General features: G+C 39.8%; 1 protein-coding gene across 1 annotated transcript in view; it reads left to right on the top strand.

Moving 5' to 3' along the window:
- Window positions 1–8494, top strand: part of LOC104404448 (chromosome unknown open reading frame, human C3orf67) — a 54511-nt gene extending 46017 nt beyond the window's left edge. Inside the window, exons 14-15 of the mRNA XM_010012880.1 lie at window positions 3665–3756; window positions 8382–8494. Coding sequence (XP_010011182.1) covers window positions 3665–3756; window positions 8382–8494 — 205 coding nt within the window. The remainder of the gene's footprint in view (window positions 1–3664; window positions 3757–8381) is intronic.
- Window positions 8495–18018: the final 9524 nt, after the last annotated feature.

Below are 18018 nucleotides of genomic sequence, written 5' to 3'. Positions count from 1 at the left end.
TATAGTATTTTTAATTCTGTTTTGGTACAGAGAATAGCTTTCAATGTAATGAAGAATTCTAGTGCAAGCTTTAAAGGTGCATGGTACTTTGAGTGTGTGTGGAAGCTATTCTGAGGCTTCATACAGTGCAGTTGAATGTCAAAAGACAATACTTGGCATTCCACATTGTTACCAGGAAAGCTGTAGATAGTTTATTGCACATCGATTGTATTGATTACAACTGGAGGCTTTGATAGCTTAAAGGCAGTGACTTTAATTAGTCAGAATGTGTTATTAGCTTTGCTGGTTTAAGGAGATAAACTCGCTGCTTCAAGAAGTTCTCAAAAACAATATTCTTTATTCAGTCAGAATAAAACTGACATAAATGGGAACACAGGCTCCAGTCTGCTTTTCTCAGGATATTGCCTGTTGTCTCCATGCTGGGCTCTACTTTTAGGCAAGGTCTGCTAGCCTCTATCAGCATCTATTAGAATTACCAATGTAAGCCCACTTCTCAGAAGTTTATCAATCAGCTGCTAGTATTTACTCTCTACTGCAATGTGGCCAAGAATATTTCACCACACATGAGATTGTTTTATTCTGGGGTTTTTATCTCAAGATTTTAGGAGAAGTTGATTTATCCATTGGTATCCAACTTGTGGAAGTAATAAACATTGTTATCCAACTTGTGGAAGTAATAAACTTGGTTTAATATAAACCGTGTAATATGTTTCCATCTTAAAAGTAACGCTAAGTCAACAATGGATCTGTAATACTGTGGTGTTTTGACTATTTGTCTTGGTGGGAGGAGTTTGAATAGCAAAGCTATTAGTTTTTCTTGGACATTGAGAGAAAAAAACAAACTGGATCTAGACTGGGTCATAGGTAATACTGAACTAAAAACTGTAGTGAATTTGGAAGAAAGGGTAGCTTAAGAGGCAGAGATTAGTGCTAATAGTTCTTCCCTGCCTTCTCTAAAATTGCCTCAGTTTCTCCAAGAAATTGCTTTTGCTGATGTTGTGTTTCAGTGCAATTGTACAGAATCAGGTAACTGATAATGCTTCATGCTCTCTGACCACATCCTATGAGCATGGTCAGATTCTAGTGTTCGATTTATGTTTGCTGATTCTGAGGCAGCACAAACCACACATGCAAGCGGCAGAAATGGAAAATATATTCTACCATGCCACTGGATGTCATAGCATGCATTTACCTGTTATTCCTAAAAACTTCTGAAGCTTTGGTGTAAACAAAGAGTCTTTGGCCATATTCAGGGAATGCAGATATGGTGAGTAGTGCCAGAGAGAGCCAATAGTGAGATGTCTAGGCAAGCATATCGCTGTATGGACTCATTGTACCAGTTCTCAGGTGTTAGCTGAACAGCAGAAGAGAAGGATTGCTTGTGAAGTTGACCATATATGTGAAAATAATATGATGGTGTAAAAAAATTTTGAAGTATGTTTTTACCTATTGAAATGATGGAAAATTCAATATCTCTTCCTTTAAATCTGCTGTGCTACTTGCTGGATTTCTACACCAGCAGTTCTGTTTCCTGAAGCAGAAAATTAGGTTTTTTCCATTTTGACTGCAAACGGATAGGTGGTTGTCCCCCAGTTCACCCCAGATTATGCCTGCATGCCAACAGGAGATGATGTGAAATCAATAACTAGTCCAGAAGTAGCAGAAAAACTAACATAAAAGTTGGCATATTTTAGCAATTACAACACATGACTGAACCTTGCCAGATGCCTTTGTCAGAAGCAAATCTTACATGACATCATCAAAGGCTTTTCAGAAAGCAGTACGTTACCCGTTTACTTGGTGTTGGACAATTCAGTTTGGACAATTACAGTCTGGCAATGTAACGAAATCTGTCAAGCTTAGGAAGAGTTCATCCCTTCTAGAAGAAGCCATGGATGTTGAAGTTACCTCCACAGCCCTGGCTAATCTCACTGGCCTCCAGCAGAAGTTTGCATGCATATTTTTGTAGCAGCTGCTGGAACAGCCGTGGCCAGATGTAAGTCAAAGCAACCCCAAATCAAATTTAATTTACTCTGCAGAGGTCACTGTTCCCATCAGCATGAAGCAAATGTAAGGAAATTTAAAGACCCCTTTTCCTTTCCATTCCCCTTGCCTTGTAGTTGAAATAAGTTGGTCTTTATGGATCTGGTTTGATGAAAATGAGATAATTTATTGAGGTCCCTTGCATTCTATGTTTAAGTGTTAACTTGCAAGTAGTTAGCCTAGTTAATGGTTATATGAAAGCTTGAATGTGTTATAGCTCTTTACTGTTGATGAGGAGAGATGGGAACTTGAGGAAACATCAGCTATATACAGTGTACAGAGATTAGTTTCATATACGAAAAGAATTACAAGATGTGGTATAAAATGAGTGACTTTTTCAGTGAAAAAATCTGCAGTTCAGTTTGCAATAAAAAGCAGTAATAATAACAATAAAAACTGTTCTATTTGCCTTTGAGCTGTAAGAAACACAGACAGTGTATCATAAAACAGCGTACGTGAAATGAACATTGAACTTTGCATGGATGTGTGATAACGTGAGAATCATTTTTAAAAGCTGTCACAAAATAGTGTTGAGGAGAGACATAAATTGCCTATTAAACTGAATAGGTGAAGAAGGTCTGTACTCCCTCATCTATGATAAAGATCCCATCAAAATTTTTTTCTTTACAGAATCAAAATAGATGTGTGACAGCCAAGATGAATCCTCTGTATGGTCTTGCCTGTAGCTAAAATCATGTTATGCTTGATAACAACTTCTTTATTTATAACATATAACATTTTATAATAATAAAAAATTTTATAATAATGTTATAAACATTTTTTTACAATGTGGTTGCCAAAGCTTTTTTTCCAATGTCAACAATACTGTCAGCAATAACATCCTGAATCAATCCAGTGCTTCCTTCTGAAGAACACTAGCAAACTGCTTAGTATATTATTCCTAGCTCTGACCACTAATTCCATGCCTTTATTGAAAAATTTTGAGGTTAAATTAAACTAGAAAGACTAAATTATTTAATACAAATCAGCTCTCCCACAGTTCATGACCACTGAGCTGGTAACACACTGCTAGTGGCATCCATTTCAAGTGTGAGCTCTGCTCTAAGTCACCAACGGTCTAGACTGTGAGTGATGAACCACCTGCCATGTCACCCTGGTACAGAGGTCTCCAAGCAGTGCCAAGTCAGTAATAACCAAAGACATCTGTTATTATTGTCTGTAAGCCTTTTTTCCTTAGAGAGGGTAAGGATTTTTAATCAAATTGGCCCCATCAGTCTCTACAATCAAAACCAGATTGTTCATCCCAAATCTTTATTCCTCAGGAAAAACACTTTCAGGAGTCCTGTAGTCTTCAGGCTATAACTCTGGATTATTGATCACACCTCATGTACACCTTTTGCTGAGAGAGCAATACCAGCTCAAATCTGAAAAGCAAACCCAGCTTAAAACATAGATTTTGGGGTGTACAGGCTAAGGAAGGGAGGAAGCCTTAACATTTAAGAATTGTATTAACTGTAGAGTTTATTTTTATAATAATAAAATCCATCTTGATTTTGTTTCATCACACTTGACAACCTGCAGTTTCCTTTGAAATGGTTTTTTAAATAATAGGACCACAAACGGTGCTTTTATGAATGATATTTCGATTTGTATTTTTCAGGGACTGGATGGACGTGTTCAGTCCCCCCATCATTCCTAGAAGCCAGCAGCTGGAAAAGCACACTAAATCTTCAGCAAATCGGAGTACTCCAGGTAGGAATTTATAAAGATGATGAAAAGGTCCTGGGTAGAAAGACATTTTGAAATGCTCTTTCTGTAGTGCTGGTGCTGCCTTTTCATAGTTTTCTATGCTGCAGCATTTCGGTTCCAAGTTCTTTTATTTACTTTTCTTTTCAAGCTGGTAGAGTTTTCTATGCAGTATTATTTGCCTCTGATAGAAGAACAACTTACACAGTTGCAGTTTCCTAATGTTCTGGCTCAATACAAATTAACTCAAAAAATGCATGTTATGCTAGTGGGGATGGCAAAGCTATGAAAGAAGGAATGCAAAGACTAAACATTCTTGTTCAGAAGCACAATTACACTTATGTAAGTGATATTTCTCTTACAAAGAAAAGTTTCAGATTTAGCTTTAAATGAAATCTTAGTGTGATTTCCTGAGTAAAGGCTGTTGTTGCCACTTAAAATGTTACAGGGTTTTGTTTATTAATGGTATTTGCTTAGTAAATGGCAAAGAACTCAGCTGAAACTAGAAAGTCAACAACAGTAGAATAAAACAAATACCTTATTTTTTTCAAGTGCCCTTTTTTCTTTTCGGTTGTCTTAAGAAACAGGATAGATGTCTACATTTTTCTTCAACTCTGGGGAATTCAGTGTGGGCTCTCATAAATCTGACCTGTGTATTTTGACTGCCCAAGGGACGATGCCTCAGTGACTTACTGTCTAAAACAAATTATGCCCTTCAAATGGGGAATGTTTTCATAGATGTATATTTGTAATTGTTTATGACAGCAAAATAGAATTTTGCTCTCAGGAAGGGACCTTGCTTTGAATGTTTTGTTAAGGGTCCTAAGTAAGTCAAAGAGAATTGGACAATAATCCTTGAGTTAGAGGCATGTTGGATATAAATATGTGATAGGTCTCTGAGAATTTTTTATGTTAGTATTATGAAATCTGAGGCTTACTGAAGAAAAGCTACAGTTTCTGTAGATTTTAAAATGGTACTATCTTTAGAAAAAGAAGTATACTTGGGAATTTGTTGCATTTCTTGTGTTATTCACACCAGAATTTCCACTGTGTTTGTGAATTGTTTCTAAACTCATTTTCCTTTATGCTGAAATACTTCACATCATGTCCATGACCGCACATTTGGAGAACAGAAAATCTCTATAAACTATAGCTTTTTATGATGGCTTTACATTTTTGTTGTGTCCTGTGGTATGTCTCTAGCAGTTAGTTTTTCTTAGTCACTTCATTTGACAATAGGTATTTATGTGATGAAAGAACAGTTTTGTTAGTGACAGTCAAGTACCAGATCTGATCAATAAACTGAATGATCAAATTCATTCCAGAAAATTCTGCTGCCCTGCTCATTATTTTCTTAAAAATACCACATTAGAAAATGAATTATTTCTCATCTTGGACAGTGACTTCACTTCACAAGATTTTTGTGTGTGTGCAGTTTTCCAGTATTCTAGTTACCACAGGATAACAAAACCATATTATCAGAACTGAAAATCTGCAGTGATTCATAATGTATTCAAGGTATTAATTTTATCTAAAGCTATCATTAAAGAAAACCAGGTAGTATAGCATTAGTGTATTTATAAAGATTTTTTTAATTCTTATATTTAGAAAAAAATCTTTAAGTTGGAGCATAACTTTGAGGAAGAAAGGTGATTGATTTCTAAGAGAGCATTATACTCTATAGTTCTTAACATTTGCAGCAGCATTAGTTAAATAGGTAGACATAATGAGAAGTAGTCTTCTACTCAACAGGTTTCACAAGACAATCAAGAGGAAAATTTACACTCATAAATATGATAAATTTCCATAGATTTTTCCCTTCTTGGGCATTGATAGTTCTCATTTATAGACAATATCATCTTGACATAACAAATCATGCAAGAAAGTTTCCCCAGTAAGTGACAAAGGCAGAGTCATGAATTCTAGGAACCTCAGGAACCACAGCACTGAATAGCCTGTCTTGGATTACAGCTGTTGACCACAGTCATATGGTAACCCTGCAGCACATAATTACAGTATAGATTTGAGCACTGTAGTTCCGTGTTCAAGGATCATATAAAAAAGAATATTAGCAGTGTTCTTTTCAGCATCCCTTCTGCTGACACCTGATCCAGTGCAGTTGAGTTATGTCAGGGTCAGAATATGATCCATGTATCTTAAAGTGAGATTGGCTACAAGCCATTTTCTAGTATTAAAACCTAGAATACAGGGGAAATATATTTTTGTGAAAATGGAAACTATTTGTTTTAGTTCTCCAGACTGTGGTGACTATGTAACCAGTGTTAACACAAGGCAAACAACAGCCGTTACTTGTACATGTATTTCAGAGTTCAGAAAAAGCTGCTACATGCCTCCTCCATTCTTTGTTATCCAGGTTGAAACGTTTTGAGCAAAAGCCTTTCACCATGAAAACAATAGCTCCCCTGATTTCAGTGGGGCAGCATTCATTTAATATGACAGGTATTCAGAGGTATTAACTACCCTCAGTCTTTCAGCTCAGAACTAAAATATACTCATCCCTTTATAATGTGTTTCTCAGGCTTGAGGTTTTATTTCAAATCAAGTTATTTCTAGCCTAAAATACTGTTTAATTTTGTAGTGATTTACGAACAAAAGCTTTGATTTCGCTTTCACTGTGATGTTCAAGTTAAACTGCCAAGAGGTTTTTTTTCATGCAATTCTGAGCAGCTTCAACTCCAAAAGTGTGGACGGTGGCAGCTTAAACAGCTCTGGAAATGTTCTTTGAAAGGGGCTCATCAGTTAATTTGGCCATGGACACTTCATTTCCACATATGGTCAAGTTGTACACAAACTGAAAGTAGAAAGATGCCTTCTAACACAACCATTACACGTTAGCTGAGTCATGTGGAAAAATGTCACTTAATTTAGTTAGTACTTTTTAGGAAGTAGAGGAGCAGAAGTGACATTTTCATATGTTTCTTTTAATTTGTTCAAAACTGAATACTTTATGCTGCCATTGGAAATCTGTTGCAACATCTGGATTAGCCTTAACATGCATTTGGGGATACTGTGCTAAAAGAAAGAAGCCTAACTTTAAAAACAAGATACATGTAGAAAACTAAGTTCTTGTTCACATGAAAATACATGCAGGGAATTACTGCTATAAAGGTATAAATCCAGCCAGGCCTGGATGCAATCTAATTCTGATCCAGTATGAATTCAAGGTATGCAGGGAAAGCGGTATACCTCAATGAGTGCGGAGAATTCTATTTCTATATCAGACCAGGAAGTATATTGAGAGGCCAGTTCCCAGGTAAAGAGGGAAGGAGACTTAAGCTTAGAGAAGAAAAGAAGATCACTTTGAAGAGAAGCATAGACAGGGAAAAGCAAAATAATAAAAGGAAAAATTCAGTGGAAATAACACCATGGTTTTCAAACGAAAATGTAAGACTACGTGAGGGAATGGGTAATGAATGGCATTTGCTTGTGTACTATGATCTAAAGTGTAGAAAACAGCGTTCAGTTTTATGCCTTCTTTTCTGCACTGCGTAATTTTTCCCAAGAGCTATCCAAACAAAATATCTCAGTTAACCTCATTTAGCTCACCAGGACTGATGAAGTACTTACAGCAGGGAAGGTTTAGCTTTACCTTTTTACCTTTGGTTACAGTAAAAGATAGTTTCTTTCTGATGGCATTTGTTAATGCTACTGAGGAAACAAAAATGAAATCTGTTCTGAAACACTAAAGCTCACACTTTTTCTGTCTGCATTAATGCACCAACCTACTTTTTGGTCTCTAGATAATGTAACCTATATATCGTGGCATGATCCTGGCTGTAAATAGATTCTGAGCATTGTGAAACTGCTGTTGTTAGCATAACAAACCATTACTTATTATGGAGTGTGAGGGCATACAAAGCATTTAGTTTGTATTAGCAGTCTAAGAATGAGATGGACATTTCTGATGAAATTCAAGATACAGATTGTGTTCAACTGTGAATTATTTCCTATCAAAAAGCTATAGATCATACAACTTAGATTTAGCTTATTTGAAAAATAGGTTTAGAAAAGGAACTACAATATATAAAGCATCTGTAATAAGGATCTGTATGGTTTTAGCAATGTATTTTAGTTACCTGAAAACATTCTTGCATTTTACCTAACTTTAAACAACCTAATTTTAGATTTTATTCTTTAAAATAATCTTATTTCCTCTCCAATATTGAAAGCTCTTTTGTACAGATTTACCTATACTGGACATTTAGGTGACATATTGGGTACCAGACATTCAAATTCTTTAATTCTTTGAGGCCTTAAGTATACACTGACTGTCTGACTGCTAAAACATTATTGTTTAAGAAGGTCATTGAGAAAAATATCATTTAGGAATACTTTGATCCACCATCAGTAGAAGTCCTACTGGACAACCTCTCCATTTGGAAAGTCCAGTTGTTAAGCAGTCTCTGACTGACATAATCTCACCTCAACTAAATACAGGTCTTCAGAAATACAATAAAAATGCGATTGCTGTTATCTTGAGGTTACAATGCAGGAGTGAAAAGATTATACACCTCAAAGAAAAATTCTGTCACATCTGACAGAATGGAATTTCCATGTTATTGTCTAAGCGAATAAGAGTGATTTATTCTTACTTTTTCCACTTGACACAGGTGAAGATGATCTCAATGCTGAAGAAGACGAGGAAATTTTGACTCTTTTGTATGATCCATGTCTGAACTGTTACTTTGATCCAAATTCTGGGAAGTACTATGAATTGGCATAGTTGGATTGTGAGAGGATATAATTTTGTATTTAGAGTAGGTTTCTCTTTCAACTCTTCGTAAAGTGTGGCTGAGCTGTATAATTTATCATGAAACTTAAAACTTGAGTTAACCAATAGTTTTACAAACAGATTAATATATTTTGTGAATAGTGTCTTATTTTTATAGTTTTCTATTAAGTTGTAATGCAGTGGAAAATCACAAACATGAAAGTTCCTTGTGAATGTGACTTTTATTTGTTAGTCTAATTTATTTTCAGTATTCAGAGGTTCTATATCAAAGAAAGCTGAAACAAGAAGGTTTGTGGTGTTTATCTGTAAATTATGGGTTTACTCAAATAAAATGTTTTCATTACTTGCTTACTGTGTATTTTTAATTGGTTCTCTGCTATCTTACTCTTTGTATTCTAAGTTATACAGTGTTCAAAGACCTCCATTTCGTAAGCTGTCCCTTTAGTCATCAGAGAAACCAGTATTTTCTTCATCTTCAAGGAGTTCTCTACTGTCACATATTACAGTAATGGGATGATGTCCAAGCTGCAGTTTGTACAGTGTGGTGCATTCTAAACTGCAGGGGCAATTTATAAATGGAGACCAAAACCAGGGTAAATATGGCAGGTTCTGAGAGACCAGCTACTGTCTGCTTTACTGATGTAAAGCAGGAAGAATGATTGTTTCAACACTTAAAAAGTGGAGCCTTCTTTCATGTAAGACAAGGTGTGTATACAATTCATATGGGAAGCTGTGTTCAGAGTGCAGCTCTTACAGATTTGTATTAGTTTTTCTGTTACACCTTGCAATGTAATAATTGTGATTTATTTAATTCATCTGTATTGGGTTTCAGTGGAGTTTTCAGTGAGCATCCTAAAGTTCCAACTTGAATTTTAAATTTCCTGCATCAGTGTGTAGTTGTTTTCTATGGTACATAAGGAGGTTTAGATTGTATATTAGAAAAAAATAATTCACTAAAAGGATTATCAAGCATGGTAACAGGCTGCCCGGGAAAGTGGTGGAGTCACATGTCTGGAGGAATTTAAAAGATGTGTAGATACGGCACTTAAGGACATGGTTTAGTGGTAGACTTGGCAGTGCTGAGTTAACAGTTGGACTCAATGATCTTAAAGATCTTTTCTAACCTAAATGATTCTATAATTCTATAAAATACCCCTATTGACCATGGAGAAAGACCACAGATACAAACCAGACCATACATAGACTTTGAAAGTGAAATCATTCCATGAAATTAATAAAATCCTGTGTATAGAGACATACCAATCTGTTCTAAAAACTGGTTAACCTGATCTGGTGTTTCTGCCTTGGCATTGCTGCTGCTTGGCTCCAAGCAGTGCCTGTCATTTCCAGGCAAGGGAGATTTTGCAACGCTGTGCAGAGCCGCTTGCCACTAGTGTCCCCCCAGGCAACAGGACACTTGCTCAAAGGGTAATAAATCATTAAAAAATGAGCTGCCTGGTATCAAAGAAGAGGTCTTGGACAGGGGTTGCCCATGAGACAAGAAGTCCAAGGAGCTGTGTTCTAACTCTGTTGCAAACAAATCTGAGTTAGTGGAACAGATTTGGAATCCACCAGTTGAGTACATAATAGTTTTCTGGAGACGGTTGAAGGGAATGGCAAAAATGATCTATAGGCATTTCTGGCAATTCTTGTTCTCAGTATCTACTTGATTATATGCAGTGCTATTCCACTGTAATTATTTGCAAGCTGATAACTCAGTGAATTTTTAAGAATAATGTATTTGACTGTCATAAAGTGAGCTTAGTAAGCTCCCTGGCAAGTGATTTAAAATGCTATGTCTGTAAATTATATGTAATTATGGATCCTGGTTAATGAATATCCTAGAATCAATTGGAAATGCAGCTGTTAATAGTGACTTGGCATAAAATCAGATTGTGTATTTGGCTTCTGTGGCAGGTACAAACATATCATTACAAATTGATTCAAGTAGCACTGAAATCCACAGGAAGACAGATACTGTGCTCAGATAATTTACTTGCCCTACCTTAGCCTGTATCTCCCAGAAGGATTTGTACCTGTTCTTGCTAATGCCATAATCAGTTTAAAAGTTCAATGAAATCATAATTTTGACCTTCAAAAATCAGATGCTGGCTTGTACATGCTTGTGCATATCTAACCATTTTGTCTTTAGCATCATTTAGTGATCAGGACTATGCTCCCTGTATCTTACCCTGTGGTAAGTACTACTTAAAATGTGTCATTAATTTTCCCTTCATAGCTGCATGTCTCACAGGAGTGGTTGGATGACCAAGAGTACCACCTTGAATCCAGACTGGGTCACTGATGCTACTGAGGTAACTGCTCACTTTGGGAAAAAGAACAACAAAAACAGGCTGCAAACTGGTGTCTGCTGTTTATTAGAGAGAATTCTGCAAAGGTCCGATGGATTGTGTCCCACTGCCTGCCTGGGTAGTTCTGCTGGTCCTGGCTTCACAGCAGGCAATCGCTAATGTGTCACATACAAAAGAATACCAGTGGACATCTGAAGCTTGGACAAGAGGGAATTCTTGGAGGCTCCACTTTCATAGAATTAGAGACTGGTTTGGGTTGGAAGGGACCTTAGAGCTCATCTAGTTCCAACCCTCTGCCACTAGACTAGCTTGCTCTAAGCCCCATCCAGCCTGGCCTTATCCTCGCCACTAATGCAGTAAGGAGCCAGCCAGGTAGTGACACTAGGTTCTGGGCGAGTCTCTTGTTCCAGGCACCCTCACAGGCAAGTCCAGCTATGCTCTGTTCTCCAGTCATTAGCACACTATTTTATAGGTAAGTCATGCTTTTCAAAATCAGCAGTTTGGAATCCTTGCCCTTTGTATTCTAGTTAGCAGCTTTATGTCTTTAGCATCCGTGGGGATTGATTGCCATAACACTGTGAACACCACCTGTGAGCTGATCGGCTCTAAACCCTTAGATACAAGGACTGTGAGTTCTGCTCACAGTGTTTTTCTTAATCACCATCCTGTGAACCTAGAACTGAAGTATTGCTGGCACGCAGCATGCTTTTTGTTTAGCCAATTTATCAATGCCAGCATTTATGGCAAGTGATGAAGAGCTCCTAGCGGTCATGTGCGATGTTTTCGCCCATGAAAATCACACAGTTCTCACTAGAGCATGCTTTCCAACAGGTTTTCCTGGTTTCAGCTGGGTAAAGTTGATTTCCTTCCTAGTAGCTGGTGCAGTGCTGTGTTTCAGCTTTAGTGTGAGAATAATGCTGCTAACACACGGATGTTTTAGTGGTTGCTCAGTAGCATTTACCCCGATCAAGGACTTTTCAGTCTCTCATGCTCAGCCAGTGAGGAGGGGCACGGGAAGCCGGGAGGAAGCAGAGACAGGACACCTGACCCAAACTAGCCAAAGGGGTATTTCATACCACAGCACGTCATACCTGGTATAGAAATGTGGGGGGAGTTGGCCAGGAGGGACTGATCGCTGCTTGGGGATAGTTGCGTGGAAAGCAATTGTATTGTGCGTCACTGGTGTTTGTTAGGGTTTTTTTAGTTTTATCACCCTCTTTTTGTTATTTGCATTATTAGTAGTATTATATTGTACATTATTTTAATTATTGGGCTGTTCTTATCTTAATCCACAAGTTTTACCTTTTTTCTGATTCTCCTCCCCATCCCACTGCATGGTACTTGATTGCCAACTGGGGCTAAATCAGGGCACAGGTGAAAAGATCTTTGTCTGGGCATAAAGGTTCAGATTAATGAAACTGTAGGGATTTATTTCTACAGACTCCACATCAGTTATGATTTTGGGAACAGAAATTTTAAATGTGTTAAATTGTAGTAAAGCTTCATTAATGTTGCTAGGATGTGCATTGGAAATAGTGGAGTCAGCAGATCACAGCCAGTTGGTGTCAGGCCATTCTGTGTTCCTTATGCATGTGAGACATCTCTGTTGCCAAAAAACACAGTCAGCTTCCAGATAGCTCAGGAGGAAGAATAAATGTTTAAAACACTTATTAGCCTCAGCCCAGAGCAGTTTGTTTCTGTCACTGGAATGATTCTCCCCATTTCTCATTCCCTTTGCCCTAGGTCCATGTACTGAGGTTTTCTCCAAAGCCCAGCCAAATAACAAGGTTCAGCCTTTAGATCTCTGTGGACTGCAGCAGCATCAAGCTGTTGGTTACAGACAACCTGGTTCATGTGAGCACCAGCACAGACTGGTTAGGACTTTGTAATCTTTGTTCTTGCAGTACTGTCACTTGTACGCAAGTGTTGTCTCTACGTCTGAGCCTCATTATGCTGAAGAAAGAACACATTCTGTCCGAAGGAGCTTGCGGTAGGACATCAGTATTGATTTTTCCCCTCTGCTGCCACCGTTACTAGGTGAGAAACATGAGAAGTCATGCTTTATTATTCACATAGCCTTCAGCCATAAAGCATTATGTTTAGCGGCACATCCTTTCAACTTTGGGTCAAACAGCAAGGTTGCACAGGGCAGAGAAAGCCTTGACAAGAATTCTGTATAGTGCATTTCATATTGGAGTTACTTTTTGTTGCTATTTCTTCATTTTAGAAAAAGGGCTTGGTTTTTTTAAGCAGTGGGCTCCATGTAAAATGAAAAGACAATCCAGTCTGGCTTTTCTGTGTGGTATTGCTGATAATCACCACTTTCCTCATGGTTACTATAGTAACTTGGCATCCTTATCTGCCACCTTTTTTGGCACCTTGAAAAAAACTACTTAAATTCAGTTCCCTGATAAACTGAAAGCTTGGCTTCACAATACCCATGGGAATATGTAAGTATAACAAGAATACTTGCCATCTTTGTTTCTTAGGCAGTGTTTAACTTGCTTGTTAGTTCTGACTGATGTTTTGGGATCCTGCTGCAGGTACAACCAGCATAAATGCAAACGCACTGGGTGAAACCCCAGAGGCAGCCGTGAGCTCCCAAGGGGTCACAGGCAGCAGCCAACCCATGGCAAAGACCTGAGTAGGATTTTGCTCTTATCATGCCACTCTAACAGCAGTTCTGTTTCCAAGCTTGATGCTTCTCAAGAGGAAAAATAATCTGTGGATATCAAACTACATGGTAATTTATTATGCGGTAAATCAGTGGTGAACCAACAGAGTTGTGATGCAGTGACAGGATGAGGGGGAATGGCTTTAAACTGATAAAGGGGAGATTGAGATGAGCTCTGAGGCAGAAGCTCTTCCCTGGGAGGGTGCTGAGGCGCTGGCACAGGGCGCCCAGAGAAGCTGTGGCTGCCCCATCCCTGGCAGTGTTCAAGGCCAGGTTGGACACAGGGGCTTGGAGCAACCTGCTCTAGTAGAAGGTGTCCTTGGTCGGTACATCTTCATATGTAGCCCCTGTGCTGGTGTCCTTAACGCTCTGTGCACAGAGGTGCCCTCACATCTGGAAGAGTAAAGGAGATGTTGACACCTGAACACCATGTGTTAGCTCCCAGCCATTGGGTACGACGGTCCAGCATGGCTGCAGAGGGGCTGAACTTCTTCATATAATATATTTTGCTGAAGCCAGAGCATGTGATGATCCATCCCTGTAGCTGTGGCCTCTTCAGCACATCTCAGGCCTTTTCCTTTGTTATGATGTTCTTCTGCCCAGAGTTTTGAAGAGCAGGCAGGTTTGGCAGAGTAGTTGCAAATCAGGGGAAAAATGCTGTAAAAGCCATTAAATAAAAAGCAGGTTTTCCTTTGCAGTGTGGCTGGAGTGCTCCTGGGCCCTGACAGTGTGTCGTCGTCCCACTCCTGGCAGAGAAGAGATCCGGGCTATGCCAACAGCGAGTCCTCTGTGCTGACCAGGTACAGACACATTAAAACACTTCATGAAGAAAGCCAACGAGGCTCCTAGTACAACTGTTACTACAGCGGTACTGCCCATGTCCTTCAAACCGTGTTCACATTACACTGCTCGGGGTTTTTCTCTCTTAAGAAGTTTATTATTGGATGATTGTGCATTTTATCTGCGTGGGGGACCAAAAAACCCTCAGGTCACGGAAATTACAGATGTTGTTTTAGAGCACTGCGTATTTATTAGCCCATCTGCTACTGCAGCGCTCAAGGCAAAAGTCTTCGTACAGGCAATCTATTCACAGCTACTGTTTCACGACCTGATGCGCAAAATATCAAAGCTCTGGATGCATTTATTATTGTGCTGAGTAATTTTTGAATGAATTCGTGAAGCTCAGGAAACATCCCATGCAAGAGTTTCCTGTACATCAAGCTGCTGTTTTCTCACCAGGGCCTGAGAGGGGCCTCTGAGGAGGAATCCCATCATGTCCATAGGTTTCTTGTGCTGAACGTGTGGTCCTCAATAAGACTGATTGATTGTAGCTGGAGGATCTGGCAGATACCTGTATGGCATTTCCCATGTACCCATGTAAAACGCAAATGAAAATATCTGCTATTTTCACAAGGAAAAATTATAAAAGCAAGTAGCTTTTAGAAATAGCTGGTTCCAAAGTAGCATTAATGCCTGGGCCAGCAGCCTGATGTTCACAAGAATACCAGAAGATGATCCAGCTTTTGGGTTTCCTCATCCTTTCTAGTAAGCAGAGATCTTCCTGGTGCAGCCCACTACGTCCTGTTTGTGGCCCAAGCATCTTTATCCAAATGTATCTCCATGTCTTCTGGGACCGAGCCAGGATCAGACCGATGGCTGTGATAAAAATCACCCTCAGCGCTGAGGTAAGTAAGTGCCTTGGGTTCTCTTGTGTTGAGAGAAATGCAGATCATGGCATAGCAGCAACAGAGGTTGCCACTTGCCCACTCAGAAACACAGTGCTACCTCTCCAGGTGCATTTGCTCCATCCCGGATCAGAGTTTTCAGCCCTATTCTCCTACTTGCATCTATAAATCCCTAGGAGCAGGAGGGCCTGGTCTGCACCCTGCATTCCATGGTTCCCACCATCCCCTGCAGAGTCATGCAGTCCTCCCCATGCACCAAGAGTCTATTACAGCAACAGCCCCTTCCCCATGCTCTGTGCACACTGACAGCAAAGCTGGGACTCTACACACAACCTCTTGCAAAACAGTGAGAATCCTCCATCTCTGCATTGAAGTAGCTTCATCCTGCTCGTGCCTGCTGCAACAGCACAGCTGGAGGTGAGGGCCTGACAGCTATTGTGCTGCTAATACATTACTCTGTAGTGCCATCAGCTCTTGCAGTGCATTACACCTTATTTAATATGATCTATAAATCCTCACATGCCAATAGAAGGAAATGTCTGATCGGTCCTTAAGGTGCTCAAAGGACTCATCTTTTTCTGACGTCTTCTGTTACCTTCCAGCTCATGAGCGAAGCCAACACATGCCAGGTGCCGAGACACCCAGGAGGATCACGTCAGCTCGCATTGATCCATCATTCTGTCTCCTGCTGTGACTTCTCCCCCCAGAGCCACCTGCAAGCTGCACAGACAGAAGGTATTTATACCTTCCTCCGAGTGAAACAGGGGGCTTGATATTACTTTGCACAGGAATCATGTTGAATGTAATCATGGGAACACTTTGCTGCTGTTACAAGTTAATGACGCGTGCTGTAAATGGGACAGAGATGTTTTTAGCCAAATTTATAGCTGGAGTTGTAACATTGGACCACAGGCACCAAGGTGCTGAGCCACAGCAGCGTTGCCATTGCTCATGGTAGGGAAGCCGCTCAGCTCTGCAAGGCTGGTGGCCCAGGGGCGCTTCTGCACCAGCCTGCTCCCCTGGGACACACTGTGCCCCTCCTCAGGCTCGGCTGGCCCGGGTCTCATCCATGGGTACAGCCCAGCAAGCCTCAGCCATGGGTGTTTGCGGGTTCCTGGTGCATTTTGAGCTGCCCAGTGCAGTAAGGATAATGGCACTAACTCATAAATCTGCTCTCCCTGGCTGGTCCTCTGATACCTCCAGCTCTGCAGTCCTCTCAGCTGTAAACTTGGTGCCATGAGATTAAAATGTACAACTATGTGACACTTTATAAACCACGTAAATGTGAACTGGCAAGGCCGCTTAACGATGAAGGATTCTGCACAAAATCTTCAGGCACTAATTCAGTCTCAGGGCTCTCTTTCCATTGCAGTGGGTATGTGGTGCTATTAGGAAACCTTGACTGAATTATAACCTTTTATTCTAAGGCATAATTTTTTTATCTGAAATAAGGTTTTATTTTGACCCAATCATGAACATAAAAAGCGTAAGAGATACAAATGCACTTAGTGGTAGATTTGTTTTCTCTGGATAAACGTGCAAGATTGTGGTGCTAGAGAAACAGCTATTAATTTGGAGCTTATTTTAAAGCTAATAGATAATTATTATTCCATGGAATTTTTTTTCCCCGTGAAGAGTTTAGTTTGCTGAATGGCCCCTTTCCCATTTGCAGCGTGGCTGTTTCTCTTCCCCTGCATTAACATGTTATCAGAATGAATGGCTGGGCTTTTGGTCTTGGATTTTTCTCTCACGTTTTTGACAGTTGTTTTTTATGTCCTGTATAAATCACTGTAGCACATGATAAAGCCAAACACATTCGATGCCTGTGAACAGTTAAGTTACTGCTCCTCCTTTGTGTAACTGCCTATAACTGTATTTTAAACCAGTTACAGTCTTTTATCAAGCACATGTATTGGCTTATCTTTGTAACTGGATTACTGAGCATATTCTAAAAACTCTTAAGCAGCTCTCACAGACTATCATGTAAATCCTTCTTAATTCAGGGTTTATTGACCACAGTGGTTCTGGATGAGCATCTGATGCCGGTTCCCTCCCAGAGGCAGCGTGCCACCTGCTACCGTGGAAATTCGCAAAGTTCCTCTTGAAAATACAATCTGCGTGTTGCAGACCATCACTGTTCCCATAGGAAAACCAAGCCAGAGAAATGGTTGATGAATGGACCCCCATCAGTGGGTTGATGAATGGAATGGCCAAGCAGACAGAAGCACCTTAGTCCTACTGAAATAGGAATAGCCTCAGTCCCTGCAAGCAGGAGGGTCAGGTACTGGGGGGATGGGAGGTGATACCTTGGAGACATTTGTGTCTGTAACCAGCCTTACAGCACCCATGTCTGCAAACCTCCTGGGTGTCCCACATCAGCGTGTAGCAACACCCAGGACACTGCTTCAGTGCAAGCTGCGGGCACTGTGGGTGGAAGGGGGTTATTCTGCTCATTTTATGGGCTGATTTATGGCTTGTTTACTTGGATGCTTAATCCACATTGCTAATGCTGCAATTAAACCTTGTTAAAGTTCTCAGGCCCCCCTCAGGCATGTGGTGTAATGTAAATGTAACCCCCCTCAATGATTATTATATAGAGGGGAAAAAGCCCTGCATGGTAAGGAAGGGTGGCAGGCAGCCGTGGTTGTAATAAATACCTATTTAGCAGGCAGAGGATGTTTAGTCCTAAATCAAATTGTATATTAAAAGTGGAAATTATGGAGATTGGTGTTTACCTGTGAATCCAAACTTACTTTGTGAAGAAAATAATTATAGATGCAGGCTCGCTAAAAAACTGCAACACAACAGTGAGCCTTTATTAATAGTTAAATATACATATAAATA

This window comes from Nestor notabilis, unplaced genomic scaffold (genome assembly GCF_000696875.1).
Source record: "Nestor notabilis isolate BGI_N333 unplaced genomic scaffold, ASM69687v1 scaffold26290, whole genome shotgun sequence".
Classification (NCBI taxonomy): Eukaryota; Metazoa; Chordata; class Aves; order Psittaciformes; family Psittacidae; genus Nestor; species Nestor notabilis.
This window is presented reverse-complemented; position numbering and strand designations above follow the sequence as displayed.